Here is a 22,516-nt window from a genome sequence, read left to right as displayed (position 1 = left end):
TTTCGGAGATACTTAGGTGCCGGAACTTAGTCCCGCAAGAGTTCTTTTACGTGCCAGTAAATCTACCGACACGAGGCTGACGTATTTGAGCACCTTCAAATACCACCGGACTGAGCCAGGATCGAACCTACCAAGTTGGAGTCTGAGGGCCAGCGCCTCAACCGCCTGAGCCACTCAGCCCGGCGCAAAATCAAACAAGTCACAGTATGGTCAAAACCAACCTCGCGTATTTTTACATGTGAAATTATTAAATTGTTATTGATTTTTGATCTGTGCTAGTTATAGAGAGAAATTTCCGTGCCAATAAAACATGTTTAAGAATTAACACATTCGAAAGCTGCTATCTAGCTACTAATTCATGTTTTCCTTTTCTCCTGAAAGTCTGAATTTAAAGGACAATTTGCCTTTGCCTGGATGCTTTTCATATAGCATTCAAATGTGATAACGAGATGGAGTTCAGTACGAAGGAGGTCAATGAGGAGTTTTCCGGCAAAAGAAGCAGGAGATAATGGTGTTTAGTAGTGCGACATTTTGCAAAGGATAAAGACGGGTAGTACTGAGGATAGTCCGCCTCTGTGGTGTAGTGGTTAGCGTGATTAGCTGCCACCCCCGGAGGTCCGGGTTCGATTCCCGGCTCTGCCACAAAATTTGAAAAGTGGTACGAGGGCTGGAACGGGGTCCACTCAGCCTCGGGAGGTCAACTGAGTAGAGATGGGTTCGATTCCCACCTCAGCCATCCTGGAAGTGGTTTTCCGTGGTTTCCCACTTCTCCTCCAGGCAAATTCTGGGATGGTACCTAACTTAAGGCCACGGCCGCTTCCTTCCCTCTTCCTTGCCTATCCCTTCCAATGTTCCCATCCCTCCACAAGGCCCCTGTTCAGCATAGCAGGTGAGGCCGCCTGGGCGAGGTACTGGTCATACTCCCCAGTTGTATCCCCCGACCAAGAGTCTGAAGCTCCAGGACACTGCCCTGGCGGTAGAGGTGGGATCCCTCGCTAAGTCCGAGGGAAAAACCGAACCTGGAGGGTAAACAGATGATGATGATGATGATGAGTACTGAGGATATAGCTCAGATTGCTTGCTCGCTTGTGCTAGAATAACAAGTGAAAGGTAGTTGGGATGTGTGAATCTCGTCTCCTGAGAAAGAGGACTATGTCGGGATTTTATGGAGATGTAGGTTTGTTTGCAGATATAAAATATCGAGGGCTATGAAAAATAAGCAGCAGTCCCGACTGGAGTTTTTCCACCCACCCCTCTGCTTTTCAATGTTTATATGTGTAGAACAGGCAGAAAAGTGAATCAAAGAGAAATTTGGAAAAGGAAACACAGTTCAAGGAGAGGAATTCAAAACTTTGAGATTTGTCAACGATATTGTTGTTTTATATGAGTCTGCTGATGGGCCCGGTTCCTTCGCTGAATAGTCAGCGTAGAGGGCCACGGGTTCGTTTCCCGGCCGGGCTAGGGATTTTATTTTAACCGCGTTTGGTTAATTCCTCTAGCTGGGGCGGTGTCTGCATTGTTGTTGTTGCTAGTTGCTTTACGTCGCACCGACACAGATAGGTCTTATGGCGACGATGGGACAGGGAAGGGCTAGGAGTGGGAAGGAAGCGACCGTTGCCTTAATTAAGGTACAGCCCCAGCATTTGCTTGGTGTGAAAATGGGAAACCACGGAAAACCATTTTCAGGGCTGCCGACAGTGGGGTTCGAACCTACTATCTCCCGAATACTGGATACTGGCCGCACTTAAGCGACTGCAGCTATCGAGCTCGGTGTCTGCATTCGTCTTAATATACAGGGTGTTTCTATATTCCCATTACAGACTTCGAGGGCTCGCAGTGGGGACCAAGACGGTTAAGTTTAGCATAGGAACTTATGTCTAAAAACTTACCGTATTCCCGCTACCCGTAAAAAACCCACCATAGCACATGTTCAAATCTCCTGCATTGTACGCGTCACTGGCTAGAGTACGCGTTGAACGATCACGTGATGTCTCATTCCTCTACAGGTTTGTTGACATTCCATGCCATTCAGTTGAGTGTGTGATCCAAACGGAGACGTGTTGTACCTGCTGTTGTGCTTGTGATCTTCGTTCATATTATAGTACGGCAGTACACAGCAGTACTGTAAGCTGTACGTACAATACTGCACCAAAGATTTCTGCAATATTGGATAGGTTGTAGTGGCCCGATTGCTTGGCCCGCACATTCACCCGACTTGACACCGCTAGACTACTGACTGTGGGGTCACATGAAAACTTGATTTATGAGACCCCTGTGGAATCCACGGAAGACGTACTGGCGCGGGTTATGGCTGCGGCGGATGTTGGAGGAGCAGGGATTGCTGACCGTGTGTACGAGAACATGATACGTAGGCACCGTGCCTGTATTGAAGTCGGTGGTCGTCACATCGAGCCCCACCTGTAATTGGACCCAGACAACAAGGAACAGGAGTCGGACAGAACGCCGGAAATGCGGGAGCTGTAAACGTGTGTTGTGGTCTTTTTTTGCGGATAGCGGGAAGACGGTACGTTTCCGAACACAAGTTCCTACGATAGATTTAACCGTCTTGGTCCCCACTGCAAGCCCTCTAAGCCTGTAATGGGAATTTAGAAACACCCTGTAGATCTTCATTTACGTACAACACATCACACTACCAATCACTACAGAAACACATAGTAGTGAAATCATCCTTCGACATATATTGCTCACCCAAATTAAATGCGAAAAGACCAGGAAGAATAAGATCTCAGTCTGCAGAAATGTTGGAAGAAGATACCGAGCAAGTTGACCGTGATGTTAGTGGCGCGCAGCTTTGAGCTTGCATTCGGGAGATAGTGGGTTCGAAACTCACTGTCGGCAGCCCTGAAGATAATTTTCCGTGGTTTTCCATTTTCTCGCCAGGGAAATGCCGAGGGCTGTATATAAATTATGGCCACCATCGTTTCCTTCCCATTCCTAGGCCTTTCCTATCCCATAGTCGCCAGAGTGTAAAAATTGGAACTGACAAATGTTATGGGCACAGTCTTGGAGAAGGCGTAGAAGATGAAAATAAATAAATATATAAATACATAAATAAATAAATAAATCCAAAACGAAAGTAATGGAATGCAGTCGAACAAAGTCAGATTGGTGCATGAAATACTAGATTAGGAAATGAAATTGTAAAGGAAGTAGATAAATATTGTAACTGGGGTAGTAGAATAATTAACAATGACAGAAGTAAGGAGAACATAAAATGTAGACTAGCATAAGCAAGAAATCTGTATAGTCATCATGGCTGATTCAAGCATCAGTGTAAGGTACATAGATCACTGAGGCTGGCCACAAGTTCTCAGTATTTGGAGAGCAGTAAAATATTGTCGATAATGAAACTGGAAAAGATGTCGGAAGACAAGAAAATGAAGAAGAGCACTAAACTGAAGTTGGTCATTGAATACTTTATTTCTTACTATTATGTACGCTGCTGACACATGCATTATTTAGGAAGCTGACAGGAGGACAGAAACATCAGGAATATGGATGTGCCACCGTGACTTATTAACATCTTGAAAAGAAAGAACACCACATCAGTTCTTGAAGAGCTAAAAGTTTAGATAGGCTAACAAAAAGGAACGTTTATTGGTTCTCGAACCGCATGTCGTTCCTGACCTCGCGCCAACTGCAAGAGATAGCACGCAAGGAGATCACCGTTCAGTTTTTCATAAATTCATCCCATTGAGTGACATAATTGTAAACGTAAAAGAAATGTAATTAAAACAGAAAGTTTGTAATTTATTATTTATTTACTATTTATTACTAGTATTACTATTTACTTACTGTATATTATTCGATCCGCAAGGTCAATAACATTATAGTGAAAATTAAATGATTCTAATCTTACATCGCATTGCTTGTACAGGAGGGATGTGATCATTTTGATTGCCAAGAATCCACTGACAACCACCACCACAGGTATAGTTACTTTTATAACCAAATGTAATGATAAACGTGCCATTGTCCGTACGTTCAGCAAGCTCTACCACTGCCATTGGCTGAAATATCATGCAAAATGACGTAATTTCCAGAAATCAACACACACAGACAAGGGCGCCCATACCCGGGGGCAAGGTGGCCCCCCCCCCCCCCCTAGCTCTTAGGGAAAGGCAAAATTCTAGTCTAGTCAGGTGTTTTCCTTTCAAGAAAATGATTTAAAAGTCAGTATTATGAAGAAGCGGTAGTACTCTTCCCCACCAACAGGCAGGGAACACCGTGGATTATTCTACCACAGATTACAAGTCGCCATTATGTACCAAATTATTAAAAATAATTCGTACGCCAAGGTCTGTCCCCCCCACTTCCCTACAAACTGGCATATGGGCGCTGATGCACACAGATTTCGTTACCAGCCACCGCACAAGAAAAATCGTAAACAATGAGAGCCAAACGGCTGACAAGAAACCGAGCCTTCGAGAAGCTCTTTGCAAAACATCCCTGCCGTGTTAGACCAATGGAGTTTTTTCATTGGTTAGGACGTGCGCAGATCTATAAATAAAAGCTTGTTCTTGCTATATCACAAACTCCACACAAAATCATAGCAACAAACACATAGTTGCAGTTGGCAACAGTTCGTTGCAAGTAAATACGCGATGTCAGCGCTGCAGGTGGATGAGTTAAGAATTACATAAAAGACAGCCATCCTGCAGATAGGTGCGTGTGCTTCAAGTGGTGCCTGTAAATATTTATCTTGCGAGTCTTATAGTAAAATTATGCTGTTTACTGTAGTCTGAAGTATTAAACCGTAGGCAGTATTTTTCTAAGAATCAGCAATTGCCACTGTGCACATTGTCCACTTGTGCCTCCATCTGCTGGTTCGTTCCGTACTGCGTGGTGTTTCCTGGCTTTGTGAGTTGCTTGTCGAGTATTCGGGATTTACCCATACATGGTTTAGACACATCTCCACATGACTGGGACGAAGAGAGAGGTAGTACACGACATTCGCAGATAGTGCAAGAGAGGACGAGCACCCAACCAGATGGGTAGACCAGAGGAGATCAGGAAGCGCTCGAGGCCGACGAGAAATACAGGCCATGGCCCGTTAAAGTCACGTGACAGGACCAGTCCCAGCAATGGTAGAGTGAAGCCGGTTATTACATTTGTTCTTGTGGAGTTATTGCTAGTTTATTGTGGACTATGGAAGGAAATAACGGAGATTTTGTGTTTATGTGAATATGTTGGTGTTGTGTAACAGTTCCTTACATTCACAGTGCTGTGTGCGGAAGTATAAGTAAGTATTAATTTACAAAAATGTGTATATAACCTCAACGTTGTTCACATCATTCCGCAATGTTGGGCTTCAGTACACGAGTTGGATAAATTACAGCACCAGTGCTGAGGATTTAGAGGTAATGCATTCATATCATATTTAATTACAGATATATGAAAATGAAAATTTAAGTACTAGATATGATGCTGAAGCCAGGTACGGATTGGAACAAATGTAAGACTTGTAAATAGCTCACAATAGGCCTACCTTCGATCCTGGATTCAATAAGATATTCCTTACATGAATGATATTTTAAATATAGGCTTAATTGTACATTAACCACTTTCATTAGCAACATTTGACTTATGTGAGTGTGCATCTCTTTACTGCAGTAATATTTTTAGATTTTGTCAACCAAGGCTAGTAAGATACACTCTATTTCATAATTTCTAATTGAACAGGGTGGTTCCAAGACAACTTCCAGGAAGGTAGCAAAATTTAAGTATTAGATATGATGCTGAAGCGAGGTATGGAGTGGAACAAATGTAAGACTTGTAAATAGCTTACAATAGTCCTAGATAACTTCCAGGAAGGTAGCAAAATTTAAGTATTAGATATGATGCTGAAGCCAGGTATGGTGTGGAACAAATGTAAGACTTGTAAATAGCTTACAATAGGCCTATCTTTCACCCTGGATTCAATAAGATATTCCTTACATGAATGTTATTGTAAATATAGGCTTAATTGTACATTAACCACTTTCATTAGCAACATTTGACTTATATGAGTGTGCGTCTCTTTACTACAGTAAGATTTTTTTAATATTTTGTCAATCAAGGCTAGTAAGATACACTCCATTTCATTTAATTTCTAATTGAATAGGGTGGTTCCAAGACAACTTCCAGGAAGGTAGCAAAATTTAAGCATCAGATATGATGCTGAAGCCAGGTATGGAGTGAAACAAATTCAAGACTTGTAAATAGCTTAAAATAGGCCTAGATAACTTCCAGGAAGGTAGCAAAATTTAAGTATTAGATATGATGCTGAAGCCAGGTATGGAGTTGAGCAAATATAAGACTTGTAATTAGCTTGCAATGGACCTACCTGTCACCTTGATTCAACAAGATATTCCATACATGAATGTTATTGTAAATATAGGCTTGATTGTACTTTCATTAGCAACATTTGACTTGTCTGAGTGTGCATCTCTTTACTGCAGTAAGATGTTTAGATTTTGTCAACCAAGGCTAGTAAGATACACTCTATATCATTTAATTTCTAATTGAATAGGGTGGTTCCGAGGTAACTTCCACGAAGGTAGCAAAATTTAAGTATTAGATATGATGCTGGTGCCAGGTACGGAGTGGAACAAATGTAAGATATGTAAATAGCTTACAATAGGTCTACCTTTCACCCTGGATTCAAAAAGATATTTCTTACATGAATGTTATTGCGAATATAGGATTACTTGTACATTAACATTATTGAGTGTGGATATCTGTACCTCAGTAAGATTTTTAGTGTTTGTTCAACCTAGGATAGTAAGAGACACTATGTTTCATTTGATCTGTAGTTCAGTAGTGTTATTTTAGTAGGTTGAAATTCGCTGAAATGTATTTTATTTACCACGCTACGATAGTCTCTCGCGTGAGGCTGGGGATGCATTTCTACAGTAAGACCGGCTGAGTCACGTGACATTCAGTGTATGACGTGCGCGGCGCGGCCTGTCTTTCTCGTCGGCCTCAGGAAGCGCTGTTGTGACGTCAGCTCACTGCGCTGTTCAGGTTCTTAGTAAAGAAGAGTTCAGCTGTGTGACGTCACCGCGCTCTGCATTGCCACTGCCTTCGTAATGTCCAGGCCGTATTGTACCTCTGATGACGTCACGTTTTGGGGGGGACTTGAAGGCGATACGCATACGCTCCGCTTGAATAGTACACTCGTTTAAATTATTTAAAGAACTGTTAACACCTTATAAAACCAAAACCTATCCTCAAGTATTTGTTACTTCTGACATACAATGCATATTCTTCTCCGTAACGTTCTATTTCTCGCGTATATACGTTCGTTTGCGTGAGCACAGCCTAACACTTTGAGACATATTCTTGCGATTTTATCCATTTTCTGGTCAACTGGAACATTCACATCATACGCACTGACAGAAAACATGCAGCCAATTACCATTACTATTTATTACAAATGTAAATTATTTCTGTACCTCACTGTTTCCACTCCATGAACACTGCAGCTTTCCTGGACCTCTTACAGGAAGTTACACCAGTATGGAGTAGGTCTGTTCTCTTTGAAGCACTTTGTTGAATACACAAGCCGGTGTGAATGCTGGAAAAGTTATTTAAATGTATATTCACCCAAATATATATACACTGTCCGGCCAGGTCTTCCAATTTCTTCCCGCAGTCACAAATGACTGGGGAATCTGCCAACTGCATTGACTCCAAAGCCAAGGATTTTGTGACACACTTAGGATTGTCTGAATTTGGAAATACCATCTTATATGTATCTGGCACTAACACACAAAATACTTTGTACACCTCAATTCCAAGTTCTATTGACATGTCTGATGGATACTTTAAGCCCCCTCGATTTAGGAAATTCAGATATCTTACTTCTGGAGGTAATTCATAAATAAGATCTGAATCTGTCAGAAGATAAGATTTACATAAATCACACTGCTGTTTGATACTCATATATATATTTGCTATTTGCTTTTCGTCGCACCGATACAGATAGGTCTTACGGCGACGATGGGACAGGAAAGGTCTAGGAATGGGAAGGAAGCGGCCGTGGCCTTAATTAAGGTACAACCCCAGCATTTGCCTGGCATGAAAATGGGAAAGCGGTGGTGGTGATTACAGTTTTAAGAGGAAGTACGACTAGGCAACCATCCTCTATGAAAATGGGAAACCACGGAAAACCATCTTCAGGGCTGCCGAGAGTGGGGTTCGAACTCACTGTCTCCCGAATACTGGATACTGGCCGCAGTTAAGCGACTGCAGCTATCGAGCTCGGTGATACTCATGAATAAGACTTGCATTTTCAAATACACCGAATTCAGATAAGCCGTAGGTCTGGTTACATAAACATACAGGGCCTACCTAATGTTACCCATGTTTATGACATTAAAAAAAATTAACTCACCATCTGGACGAGATACTCTTATTTCTCTCAGGGTGTGATTTTCAGGAAAATGCTTGATACACACAACTGTGTTGTGATTAACTATTAAATTCTCCCTGGGAATAGCCTACTTCCATAACTTACCTCGTTCTTCATCAGAAGGAAACACAAATACCGTACTGTACTCTCCTTGTTTATAATTGACTTTGCAGCCAGGCACACAGCAACTCTTAGGCATGGTGATTTTTCTCACTGATCATCTTAATTCAAGTATATACAATTCGTGGTTAATAATAAAACACAGAATGCACTAACTCAATTAATTTTACACTATAAATATAACTTTACACAAATAAACTACAAAATTAAAACACTGAAGAACGACCTTCTTAACCTATAGCTTCAAATAAATACACCCTCACACTAAGTTTTCTTCACTAATTAACGACTTTCCACTTAATAATGCAGTCGATGACGACTTATTCTCACATATATCTGAGTGAACATGCGGTCATCGTTAAAAATTTCAATAAAACTGCGAAAATCTATGTTTAACTCTACTAACTCATGTGCTAAACTTCCCCCCTAACGATCAGCTGATTGCTTTCCCGCGCTCGTTACAGTACGGCCTGGACATCACGAAGGCAGTGGCATTGCTTTCTCGCAGCCATAGACGAAGAGCAAATGTTCTGAGGCGTGTGGGATGCAGCGATTTCGGAGAAAAAGATCTGGTGTTAATAACACAACTGACGTCCTGGACACCGCAATGTTAATGCTGACTGTTTGAATTACAGATTACAAACAATTACATTTCGGCTCTACCGTTATGGCAGGATATATAGGCCTGACAATACTAGTTTTTGTCAAGAACAACCATTATATAACGTGAAAAGAACAGAACATAACTTAATATATTTCTGCAATTTAGAACAGAGCCATAGAGAATAATTAGTGGAACCTCGATATCTCGAATCACCTCGGGAGCTAAATTTTATTTCGAGTTATCGAAATGTCGGGATATAGAGAATACCGTTTTTGAGCATGTGTAGCACATAATTGAGTCATACTGACTTACTACATTGAATACAGAATTTTGAACAGTATTTAAAATATACAAACAAATACATTTTATGGCATCACTTTATAACTATTATAGTAACTTATTCTTCTTATTCTTCTTCTTGGTCGGCAGCAGCGTTGACGGTATCCGCAGGAGGTTCGGCCACTATAACGTCAGCGTTCGCAATTATGTAAGCCTCAAAATCAGCTTCGCAGCTGCTGATACTCCACCCGTTCTTCAGGAATAGGAGTGACTTCCCCTCTTCGTGTTCTCAAGTTCCTAAGCCACCTTTCAAAAAAATCCTGCCTTTCGGAAGCAGATTAATTGTGTCCTGCTAAACATCAGCCCACGATCTACTCAGCATTCTTATCTACTATAGTAGATTAATGTCTGTTAATGACTTCTCGGATTAAATTCCTCTCAGAATTCTCTGAACACTTTTCCTACAGAAATGCCTCAAGTTTTTAATCACCCCTTTGTCCATCGACTGTAGTTTGGATGTAAAGTTCGGTGGTAAGAAACCACACGCAGTCTTTAACTCCTGAGTGAGCATTTTGTGATGAGCAGGGCAGTTGTCTACGAAAGGGATATTGAAACTGCTCGCCAGTACCACGCAGCCGAGATTCGTAAATGGAGCTTGTCATCCACGACTTCAGGGGTTGCTTTTTGTACGTGATCGGCAATGAATTCACACCGAGAAACAGCGAGGCTTCGGCGATTTTCCGATCACTAGAAGTGTTAGGTTTTCTATTCCAGCATCACTTTAACCCTTCCTTTACTTGTTAACTCTTCCTCACAAACCACAAATCCTGTATTGCACAGATAATGTTGTATAAATTTCGAGTTACAGAGTATTTTTTGCTTCAATGGAGGAAACGTTTGCTTCGAGAAATTCGTGTAACCGAATTTCGACTAGCAGAGAGATAAATAGACGTGAAGAATAGGACAAGCGGCTGGGAAATTGAAGTTTCTTCAAGATACTGAAAGTTCGAATAATGAAGGTTCGTGATATCGAGATTCGACTGTACGTGGACATTTTTCTGCATTTTCTGTTTCGTTTTTTCTTTAACTAGTTTATGAATGTTAGGACATAATGTCTGGGTAATTTGTAATCGAATACTGCATGCTAGGTTGTGGTCTGACAAGGTACTCCAGGATTTGGACTTAGTTTCATAACAGAAAATAATTGTTCACGCACATACTATGTCGAACCGAACATGCATGATTTCCATACAGCAAGTGCACAAAACCTCGAAAATCTAGTTTGGGGTACATTCTTGTAAAAATTAGCTAAGTTTTTCGTGTGTTTATATTTATCCTTCAAAAAATCTTCACGATGAATACTTAATTCTTTGGTACCTGCTAGGAACATTGTTGACATCCACTGAAAACGGGCTTGCGAAGATTTGAAAAGTAGTAGAAAATGTTTCTAAAGCTTGAAATCTAGACTCAAACTATGACGAATGTTCTGTAGAATTTCCATATACTCTTCAGAGAGACTGATGTCAGGGGCATGCTCGTTATTGTCATCGAGAGCGCTACAGTTGACTGACCCCTCCGGTTCCGTACACACAGAGCCGTTTATATAGGCAAAATTACATTACTCAGCTCTCGCCTGACGTCGCAGAAATTGACGTCGGCTGCTACACGCGGCGAGAGGAAGGTAACGTGCCTGTGCTCCGTGTGTGTGAAGTGTTCTCAGTGTGTGTTGTATTGACCATTATAGCAGTACTGTTACCAGTTCTAATAGTTTTGATAGTTAACGTTAATTCAAGTGATTTCATTGTGTAACTACTCAGACAACGAACATGGCAGCAGAATTCACACGTACAAATACCTTGAAATGTACCTTTAAACGAGACAACACACCTTCGGCATGGTAAACTCATGAATGGATCCAACGCTCCTTGAAACAGAATGCTGTCGAGATAGGAATGGTTCATCTGGACAACCTAGAAAATGTCGCCTTCATCAACAACTCTTTTTAAAAGACTGATTTATAACAATAAGGGTACACACAATATGACATTGCAGGATAGTCGGATAGGGAAGGTTAAAATCAGTAATGCGAAAGCAGTGCAGAATACGGTTCGAGTGTTAAATGTACCACCAGAAGTCCCGACACAATCTTTTAACTCGGTGCTTAGTAAATACGGAAAAATTATCGATCACAGGAGAAAAGAATGGTCTCAGCAATATCCCTTCAGAGTGCATAATGGACGTAATGGTATTCGTGCTTTAATAATGGAAATTAAAACATCTATTCCATCCTTCATTTATATTGAAGGATACCGTGCGCAAATTGAAAATGAAATGCCGTATGGATTTTAGTGCCGGGAGTGTCCGAGGACATGTCCGGCTCGCCAGGTGCAGGTCTTTTGATTTGACGCCCGTCAGGGACAAAGGTAAACTTTGAAAAGTCATCCGTGCAACTACTAGAATCTGAGTGACGCACTATTCGTGCAGAAGAGATTGGTATTCCCCCGACCAACAAGTACAAAATCTTCGGTATCACATTCTGCAAGAACATATTCGAGACAATAGAACTACATTGGAATGCTCTATTGAACGGGATTCGCTTCCAGTTTGCATAAAATCTCGCACGAAGGCTAAATTTATTTCCAAAACTTGGTTTATTAATACTTACGCCTTATCTAAAATATGGCGCATGGCAAAAATACTACCTGCTCCGCATGTTAACTGTCAGCGCATATACATATAAATTAGATACTACCTTTGGAAAGATTTTCGGTACAGAGTGCGAGGAGAACAGTTTAAATTAAAGTTGAGACTGTATGCAGTTGAACAGAAATGTAGTGAAACCTTTCAGCGCCACGTCATTAGATATGTCGGGAAGCCTAGTAAGATATAGGTGCCGTTTTCCGCATCAATTTATGAAATATTTGAGTGTAAATAGCATTTTATTCCCTGTCCGGGACACGAACGACGCTGTTCGAGCTCGGAAGCAGGAGCGCTAATAACGAGACAGACAGGGAGAAGCTCTTAGTACAGCGCGACCTTGGTATTATCCTTTCTACCGTACAAGAGAGCTAGGAATATGACGCTACGCTCAAACTGATGCCTGTGTCAGAAGGCGTGGTTAATTTACAGGGTTTCACCTTAAGAACTGGATATTACCACCACTTCCCTGCCTATTTCCTGGATACCAACCCACAAATTTTGCGGGCTAAGTAATAATAAGGAAAATTCGTCACAAACCCAAGAAAACTACATTAAAGGAATCGATGAATTCCGCATAATTTGCAGTATTTAATGTCGTCGTCCATTGTAATCCTGCGCGTCGTGATGAAGATTAAATGTTGATGAAGACGACACATACACCCAACCCTCGTGCCAGAGAAAGTATGTTAATTAACACTTCTGGATCGTGTTCTTAATGACACACTTAAGACAGCATCGCAGTGATGAATGCCAGATGTTTATGGGAGTTTTCTTAATGCAGAGCGGGGTGTTCTCACTGCCCCCACTACCACGCACCAGAAAGCTAAAGGACGCGTTCGCAATTACTATTAAAACTGCGATGTGATTTGAATGAAAATAATTCTGTAGATAGAGGGTGTAAAGATCTATAAATACTCATTCGACTCTGGAAGATGATGGTTAACGGAGCGAATATGTCAAAGTGGAAGGAACATTGCCTTTCCATAGCGAATTCCACTAGTCGACTATATAAGGCACTTCACCCTGCCCACCAAGATTCATTCTTTGATTATAAATCCATTCAACTAAGAGAAGAACCCATGAATTCAAATATTGCTACAAGAAAGCACTAGCGATTATTGAACAGCTTCCACGTTACACGGCTCCTTTGATCAAGTTAAAATGCTGTGCAATTTCATGCTCCAAAACAAAAACTTCGAGCCGAACATTCAACTAAACCACCCCACCAGGAACTCGCAACTAATCTGGAAAATGACATGCAATCAATGGCTACCCATAGAATGGCGAGTATTGCTATACAGCTATCTAAATGAAATCATCTCTTTCTTTCTTTCTTTCTTTCTTTCTTTCTTTCTTAATCTGCTTACCCTCCAGGGTTGGTTTTCCCTTGAACTCAGCGAGGGATCTCACCTCTACCACCTCAAGGACAGTTTCCTGGAGCGTGAGACATTGGGTCAGGGATACAACTGGGGAGAATGACCAGTACCTCGCCCAGGCGGCCTCACCTGCTATGCTGAACGGGCTCCTTGATGGGGGATGGAAAGATTGGAAAGGATAGGCAAGGAAGAGGAAAAGGAAGCGGCCGTGGCTTTAAGTTAGGTACCCTCCCGGCATTTGTCTGGAGGAGAAGTGAGAAACCACGGAAAGCCACTTCCAGGATGGCTGAGGTGGGAATCGAACCCACCTCTACTCAGTTGACCTCCCGAGGCTGAGTTGACCCCATTCCAGCCCTCGTACAATTTTTCCAATTTCGTGGCAGAGCCGGGAATCGAACCCGGGCCTCCGGGGGTGGCAGCTAATCACACTAACCACTACACCACAGAGGCAGACTGAGGTCATCTCTACTGGTGAAAACTGAAAAGACATGAGCAGCTAGTGGATGACAGATGCTCTCTATGTTCTTCTACAGGCACTTGATTTACCGGATTACTACTTGCCTAAATGCTGCTATCATGTGGAAATGGATGTTGAAAGTTATCAAAAACATCCAGGGTACAAAGTCTGATAATTCTCTCCAACAAGAGATTCTGCAATCTGACGTTCCACAGCGATCGAACAAGAAAATTAATGCAGTCCTATGGTTTCTAGCCGGTTAAACTTACTGGCTATAAGCAACCAATGTTCCTCACCCTCACTGGTTTCTGGACCATCTGACAAAGGAAGGATGGAGAGTTTCCCGACATCGACAGCCTGATGCAGTCTTTGATCGCCATCTATATCACTTTTGATCTTCAAATGGATGCCCTGCACTCGTGGTACATTGGGTACATATATTTCAGTGGCTAACGCTAGGACGCTAGAGACTTAGAAGGTCACTTCAGTGAGGGAACATTCCCGATATAAGGTGACCAAATTCTTCCTTTTTGCCACCGAACTGAATGGTAAACTTGTTATTATGAGTGTTTTAGATATGATTGTAAGTTTTGTTTCCAAGGTACAGTATTTGGTTGAAAGTATGTTTATAAGTATCTACTCCTATTATATAAAAATATAAAAAGTACATTTCTTAAAAAATAGTAATTTACTTGCTACTTTCTTGTTTTTATTAGTACTATTGTTGTTTTCATTCAATGTGAATTTTACTATTTTGTACATCACAGTACCGAGCTCGATAGCTGCAGTCGCTTAATTGTGGCCAGTATCCAGTATTCGGGAGATAGTAGGTTCGAACCCCACTGTCGGCAGCCCTGAAAATGGTTTTCCGTGGTTTCCCATTTTCACACCAGGCAAATGCTGGGGCTGTACTTTAATTAAGGCCACGGCCGCTTCCTTCCCACTCCTAGCCCTTCCCTATCCCATCGTCGCCATAAGACCTATCTGTGTCGGTGCGACGTAAAGCAACTAGCATGTTGACATGATGTATGTACATCATAGTGGTTTATTATTACCCCTATTTTTGCTCTTAATTTGTATTATTCTCATTTCCTCATCAGATAGGGGTATTATTGCATTTGTAGCTGTTTGTTGTTACCTATTCGCATTATCATGTTATGTTGTATGTTGTACATTGTAAATAAAGTGGTTATAAAAACTGACAGGTTTGCTCTTCGTTCCGCAACATCACACCGTCTGAAACTGAATTCCTCTGAGGTAGACGAAATGAAGACGCCAGTGGAGAAGTCTTTCCAGGAGGACCCAGCGAGTTGGCTAAGTAGTGCACCCATATCCCGAATTAATGTAAAAATACGGAATTATTTTATTCAGAATTTGGTCGATAAGACAGCTACTACTGCGTAGGTTTCACTCAGGCGGCACGTAAGGTACAATATAATTTTGGGGACCGAAAACTGAGCTCCAACATGAGTCTTAAGGCACGTTCTCTAGGACATGGCAAACTAATTGCGCTTGCTAACAGTCCTCCAATAAATCTTACGATACCGCCAACTGCGTACTTCTGTTGCCCCTTTCTCACGGGAACCAGGACGCACATAGTCAAAGCCGCACCCTCAGACTAACAAAAGAGTCAGAGAGAGAGAGAGAGATAAAGCATATTGTGGAACAAGGATGAAATGATGGCGAACATCCCTCGATGAGAAGTAGTTAGTTCCAAACAGAAGAAAGTCATGTACCCCTAGGCAAAATTCATCCAATCAGGGAGCTCAAAATTATTCGTTTCAAAAAGGCGCCTGTGATAATTTAGTTGATTCGGGACATCGGAACAGTATTAAGGCAGATTTTTAGTTATTCGGACAGTATGTGAAAATAGTATATTTTCAATGTGATTTTATTTATTAATTGTATGTGACATGCCTTTAAATGTGAAAGTATGTCGTTGTGGCACAAATCCCGCGTTGTCAGCCACGTGCTGACCTTTTACACCCACATAAAATGCATCGTCGGCAGAAAATAGTACCACCCACGCATTCAAATTAAGTGATAAACTTACAATCACTTAGGGATAGAACATCAGTTAGCGGAATGGCTAGGAATATAGTGATTCAACATATAGTGAGAAAGTGAATATGAGGCACATGCGTCAAAACTATTTTTGCGAGGGAAACCCACCCCCACAGGGCACGAATATCAGTAACGCAAAATCCCTCAGGGTATCGCGCCGAGCCTAATGTGCCCAGAAACACATAAATTAAGCCCGCCTACCGCACCCAGGAGGAGTGTTCTCTATGTTCTCAGTGAGGGAAGATCAGCTCGTCTTAGTGTCTCGCGAATGATCACTTTGTGTCCAGTGAGCTCTAATAATGTGAAGAGTAATTCCTAGAGTAATTCATTCGCCAATGACAGCCATCGATAGAGTAAGTTACTCATACATTTCGAACTTTTATTGTATTAACTCACGAACAATGATTAGGAACGTTTATTTCAATCAGTCATCTCTAAGTAATTATAAACTATATGAGCACTTTGCCCAAGGAGAGGTGATGAACTTTTCAAGTTAAGGATCCCAATGGGATAAGAAACTATTTAACCGTATGGCATCTCGGGTTAATAAGTTCATATTTCTGTCGCAGAGACTATAATGAGTGCAAACGCGACACCATCTCGTATTTTTGTTTCATCATTCTTGCTGTAATGATCAGCCACTCAAATTAATAGGCAGGCAGACTAGAATCTGATAATAAAGACAGACTGTAATTGTTTAATGTTGGGGACATGCAGCAATTGCCCAAGGAATGTCCTGTTGCAGTTCATTCAAACTAGGAGAATTCTTAGAATTGCCAGGTGAACGATCTCGAACGTAAACACAACACGGGAGCTCGGCAGAGGAAGGTAATCCCAAGGTTCCGTTACCCGAAGGGAGATACAAGGCCAGATGTCTAGCAGTCAACAGAGGAGGAGGTTCAATATTAAAAGAATACCCGAATCGTGTGTAAAGTCAAAATACTGACGTATACGTGTGTAAAGCCCACATATTTATTTAATGTATTAGAGTAGGGTATAGTTTTGTGTGTGTGTGTGTGTGTGTGTGTGTGTGTGTAACATCAAGATCGATGTATACGTGTGTATGATCATGTGCAATACTCAAGCAATCATGTCAGGATACCGCAAGTCAAACCCGTCATACGTCTCAATCATGATGACGTAAGCTGATTAACCATCAAGACTATGGAGAAGCGGCAACCGAACCACCAATATGAGTAGGTGAAATTTAATCTAAGGTGTTGTTTGTTGTAAATAATGTAAATATTAATTTCTATAGGACGCAAGCTGTCGGTAATGATTATTCAGTAGTTTAATTTTAATTATAGGTTATTCATGTTCGGGTTACATCACAGTCATCACTTTGTAAATAGTTTGTTTAGCAGTCACGCATTTTGATTTGATTTAGAAATATTGTTACACTAGCACTGAGGCAGATTCTCGTTATATTGGTCAAATAGCTTTCATGATAGTTAAGCTACTAATGTAATTTTGATTCTAATAGTTTGATCTACGTATAATCTTATCATCTTGTGGAAATGGGGCCTATATTGGCAGTATTCGTGGTATTTCGCGCAGGCAATGTTTCATAGTTCCGACTTTCATTGTTCAGGCTTTCTTGAGACCATCTGATATTGTTTGATTCTTTAATATTAATTAAATTAATCTATGTGGCTAGTGATGTTGTAACGTTCCAGACGTCACAGTGAAATTATGTTAATTTTATTATCTTTAATTAATTCAGGAATTTTATATTTGACGTCATGATATTTATCTTCGCACGTAATTTTATCATAATTCATATTTGATCATTTGCTCACTATCATTCCATTACTTTGTAACTACGACTTTTAAACGAGGGCTGAATATCCTTATATTAACATAGATTCTTGCGACATTCGTGTAAATTTAACTTGCAGTAGATTTTCCTCTATCTTACCACATCATCGAGGAAGAAGAAGCGACAAATTTAGAACTCAATTCCTGGGAAAAGCCGGCACGTGTCCAAGCGTTGTTGCCGCAGCTACTGTGCTCGGAGCTGTGTGATTCAAACTGGTCACCGCCTACATTTTCAAAGGAGCGTCCCGTTGCCATGGATACTGAGTTAAATGGCCAATGGAAAAACAATTGATAGCATCGTCGGGACCCATCATCTTCGATATCAGGAGTAGGGAGAGACGTGTCACCTGATTGGACCACGTGTTTCGACCTGTAATTAGAGCCAGTAAAGTTTATTTAAAGGCGTGTTGAAGCTCCGGGCATTATTCTATCTCGTATTTCGCTTTAGGCCTGATGGCTTGTCTTATGGTTGATGTACCATAGTAGACTAGTTTGGTAGTTTATCACTTCTTCATTCTTCACTTCGTTACCACGACGTGGTACTTAGGAATTTCTGAATGATGGGTGTATAGCCATTCTCATTAAGAAGTACGAACAGCTCAACTACTAGACCGGTTTGGACCAGTCTGAAACATTAGGTAGCATGAAACTAGCTAGAAATGAAACTACGGTACACATTGTTAGTAAAGTTGGAAGGATTGTTAATTCAGTATCCTCTCCGCATAACCCAAGGGGGTTTTTCTAACAGTGATTCAGGGCTCATCTCCAATGTATGGGATAGAGCATAACAGGGAGTGGTAGTTTCGAAGTCGCTATCGAATTAGTGGTTGGCGCACTTGGCAAGGCAGGAATGGTACTTGGCGGCAGGTGGAGATAGTTCAAACACGACCGGTAGTGTTCCAGCTACAAGGACGAAGGAGTTCCAAGGACCAGCAGAACAAGACCACATGGTGAGCAAGCGAGTTAAAAATATTGCAAGTTTCCGCGAGGTAGAGTCATTCGATTTTTGTTAAATTCATTTCCTACTTTAAATTCAGTTCTCGTCGAACCGTCGTCATTTTATTCAGTATAATGAATGTTATATTCTTGGTTCACTTTAATCAGTCCGCCTTAATTAGCCTTTTGATTCCTAATTATCCTGCTTAATGATTAGTGCACTGTCACCCCATCCCTGGGATGAGAATCCGTCCGAGCTTTCTTATAAATTTTTGTTGTTAGGTTGTTAGGTCATAAACTTAAAGACTGGCGCCCTTACCTTGGATAGTTGCATTTCTTGTTCAATTGTTCTTAATCGAGAGGCAAGTCACAATATGATTGATAATGAAATTGTGTGAGAATTATGGTAACGCTGAGCAGTCCATTAGGACGAAAATTCAAGAGCATTAATTATGAATTGTATCTAGAAAGTAAAGAGGGAGATATTCATAGGTCAGCACGTTAGCTGACACACGTGTTATATGAAAGTGTAGAATAGTAAAGTAGGTAATTCAATCTCAGGGGGAAAGCTGTGAGATCAATGAGGGCGAGAATACAGAGTTTGGAAGTGCGCCAAACTTTCTATACGTAATAATGATATACTCGAGGTTAAGAGTACAATTAAGAGTCTACGATGATATAATAGCTGAATAAATATTGATACCGGTAAGCAAAGTAAGATGGAATTCAGAAAATACTCACAAGGGTGATATTAATGGACGTAACTTCAACTAAATACCCTCACAACGTATTATCAAACATTTATATGTGTAACGATTACATAAGGGTTGCTGACGAGTCGAGCCTGGCTAGGCCCATATGTTTCATAGTAATAATAATATCGAATGGTGTTTTCTTTTTCTTCTCTTGGTCTGAAGCATAATGTCGCAGACTGCACTGCATTGATTATTGTGAGTAGGTAATAACATCATTTGGTCAGCTATTCATGCGTCATCTTTTTGTTTCGAATTTTTGTTATGTGAATCAAAGTAGGGATAGAGCAGCCATGATAAACATTAATCTTAGTCATGGTCATCGGTTATTTCGACAAGTATCGTAGGACGTTGAAGTCAACAAGTGACATTGTAATTACGGATTTGAATATTCAGTAAAATTTTGATATTGCTTGAATTATGCGTGATGTGTATGTATATTAATTAGGGTATATCTTTTAATTTTAGATTCATTTCCCTTGATTTTGATCTATGCGTGATTGATTGTGGTAAATAGTATAGATATTATTTTGTAATGTGATAGACGGAAGATTTTCCGCTGTGTAGATAGAGTAATGTAAGATAAACAAAAGCTTGCGTCAAACAACCCAAACATCATCTTAGAATTCACTTCTTGGTTGAAGAACGGCAAACATAAAAATTTTATAACTTCACTGAACAGCAAACCCTATATTTATTTAAAATTTATCTTGTCGAAAGTTAGGTAATGATTCTGTATTTGTGAACAGGTATTATTTGATCGGTATAATTTGTGAAGTTACGTAATACCAATTTTTTTAAAAAAGTATATTATTCTGAGTACAAGTTATGTGTTAGATGGAGATATTTAGCCATCACCGATCTATAATAAAAACGGATAATGATAATGTAATTCAAGTTTGATAGGTGTGATAAGGGAGGCAATGAATCCCCTTGATCATGAAAAATTCTGAGTTATTTATAATTCTTTTAATTATATAATTCAATATTGAGAATCCTTAACTAATTAATTTCATTTTGAACTCATAGTCATGATCATAATACTGGTGAGTGATATAATTGGAGTAGATGCGACTTGATCTTAAATCTCACGATGTTTCCCGTTGAGTTAATTAATTAGCACACATTTTACTTTTGGAGATCGTTCAGTAGTCCTTTATATTCTGATTAAATTAAAACCGATTACACTTATTACCCACATGTTTGAATTAACGGATTTAGTACTATTGTAATCATATTTTAGTATTATTTTTCTCAGTTATATTATCATTCATTTTCTTTCTTTAATAAAATTTAAATACAGTCTCGGCCAAATCGTATTTATTTCAGTAGGTTGGTTAGCCTGTAGCCAATTAATCATATCCCCCTACCTTTCGAGCACCCTGACATTCCAGTGAACGTCACCACCCCTGAAGGACAGAGTCATCTGAGGTGAATATTTTATTTCAGTGTAGCCGAGGCAGAACCCAGGATGAAGAAATCATCGACCAGGTCATCATAAAAAGGGTGCAGTAGTTTGTGTAACGCGACTGTAAGCTTGCATTCGGTAGCCCTGTAAATGGCTTTCTCATTTTCACACAAGTATACCTTAATTAAGTCCATGGTCGCTTTCTTCTCCGTCATATCCCATCCTTGCCATAACACCTATTCGTGTCGGTGCGACGTAACACAAGTAACAAAACAAAATCTGCGTGAGGCGCGCAGTTGGCTCAGGACCATCGAGTGTGGAAGAATTTTTCTTGTCCTGCATGACTTGTCATCACACTCTGTCAAGGGTCGAAGGATAGGGAGGGAGAGAGAAATGAAGCTTTTAGAACGACACTGCAAACCACACAGTTTGACATCTCGAAATACCGTCAACTCATAACAGACATAACACTAATCGTCCCAATTGATTCTAAACTGCCATGGTGAGTGGCTCAGACGGTTGAGGCGTTGGCCTTTTGAACCCAACTTGGCAGGTTCGATCCTGGCTCAGTTCGGTGGTATTTGAAGGTGCTCAAATACGTCAGCTTCGTGTCGGTAGATTTACTGGCATGTAAAATAAATCCTTCGGGACGAAATTCCGGCACCTTGGGGACTCCGAAAACGCTAAAAGTAGTTAATAGGATGTAAAGTCATTATTATTATTATTATTATTATTATTATTATTATTATTATAAACTGAATAATTATGATATCAGTGTTACAAACCTAGTGCATGGTAAACTCACCTCCGTATTCCAGTGGCCTGTTTCGTTTCGCTGATTCGTTACTGTGAATACCGTGGTCTCCGGTAAGTCACAAGAACACTGCAGGTTGGGCCCAAGGCTGAGCTGAGTGGTGAGGGATCCCGTCAGGACAAGCAGCCAAACAGTCACACTGAGCACCATTCTGTAATCCACACCTCCTAGCTTTAACATTTTCATTTTAAATAATTCCAGATTTTCAGTATGTGTCAAGTAAATGAAACATGCTACGAAGGGATTAGACAGTTAATTTTCACGACCGCATTGCACTGGAAATAAACTTTCAATTTACAGTGGCCACAGAAAGTATTCGTACACCTATGGAATGTGAGGGAACATCATTACCGCATACGAGCTGAAGTTAGGTTTATAAACGGCGTAACGACAGACATCAGAAATACACGCTGAACATACAGATCGTTTAAAAATATAATATGATCGGCACGATACTGTATACAGACTGTAGATCGTACCGCCAAGAAAGTATTCGTACAGTGCGGATGTGCTCTCTTTGTGATTGGTTAAATCAGTTGTCGCACAGGTTTACGCCGATCTATGCGTAGCTTAGTCAGTGATTGATTGTGGTGAGTAGTATATTCTTTTGTAATGTGATAGACGGAAGATTTTCCGCTGTGTAGATAGAGTAATGTAAGATAAACAAAAGCTTGCGTCAAACAATCCAAATATCATCTTAGAACTTCTTGGTTGAAGAACGGCAAACATAATAATTTTATAACTTCACTTATCTCTTCAGTCATCACTGTGC

At 40.6% G+C, this 22,516-nt stretch overlaps 1 protein-coding gene across 2 annotated transcripts in view; it reads right to left on the bottom strand.

Annotated features, from left to right (window-relative positions):
* The window catches only part of LOC136858159 (hemolymph lipopolysaccharide-binding protein), a 163,313-nt gene that overhangs the window by 28,349 nt on the left and 112,448 nt on the right, over window positions 1-22,516 (bottom strand). For both annotated transcript variants that reach the window (XM_068225435.1, XM_067137497.2), the window contains one exon: window positions 21,736-21,895. In XM_068225435.1, coding sequence (XP_068081536.1) covers window positions 21,736-21,894 — 159 coding nt within the window. In that variant the 5' untranslated portion in view covers window position 21,895. The remainder of the gene's footprint in view (window positions 1-21,735; window positions 21,896-22,516) is intronic.

The sequence above is a fragment of the Anabrus simplex genome, chromosome 1 (assembly GCF_040414725.1).
Source record: "Anabrus simplex isolate iqAnaSimp1 chromosome 1, ASM4041472v1, whole genome shotgun sequence".
NCBI classification, from domain to species: Eukaryota; Metazoa; Arthropoda; class Insecta; order Orthoptera; family Tettigoniidae; genus Anabrus; species Anabrus simplex.
The sequence above is the reverse complement of the archived record's forward strand: the minus strand, read 5'-3'. Positions and strand labels throughout refer to the sequence as shown.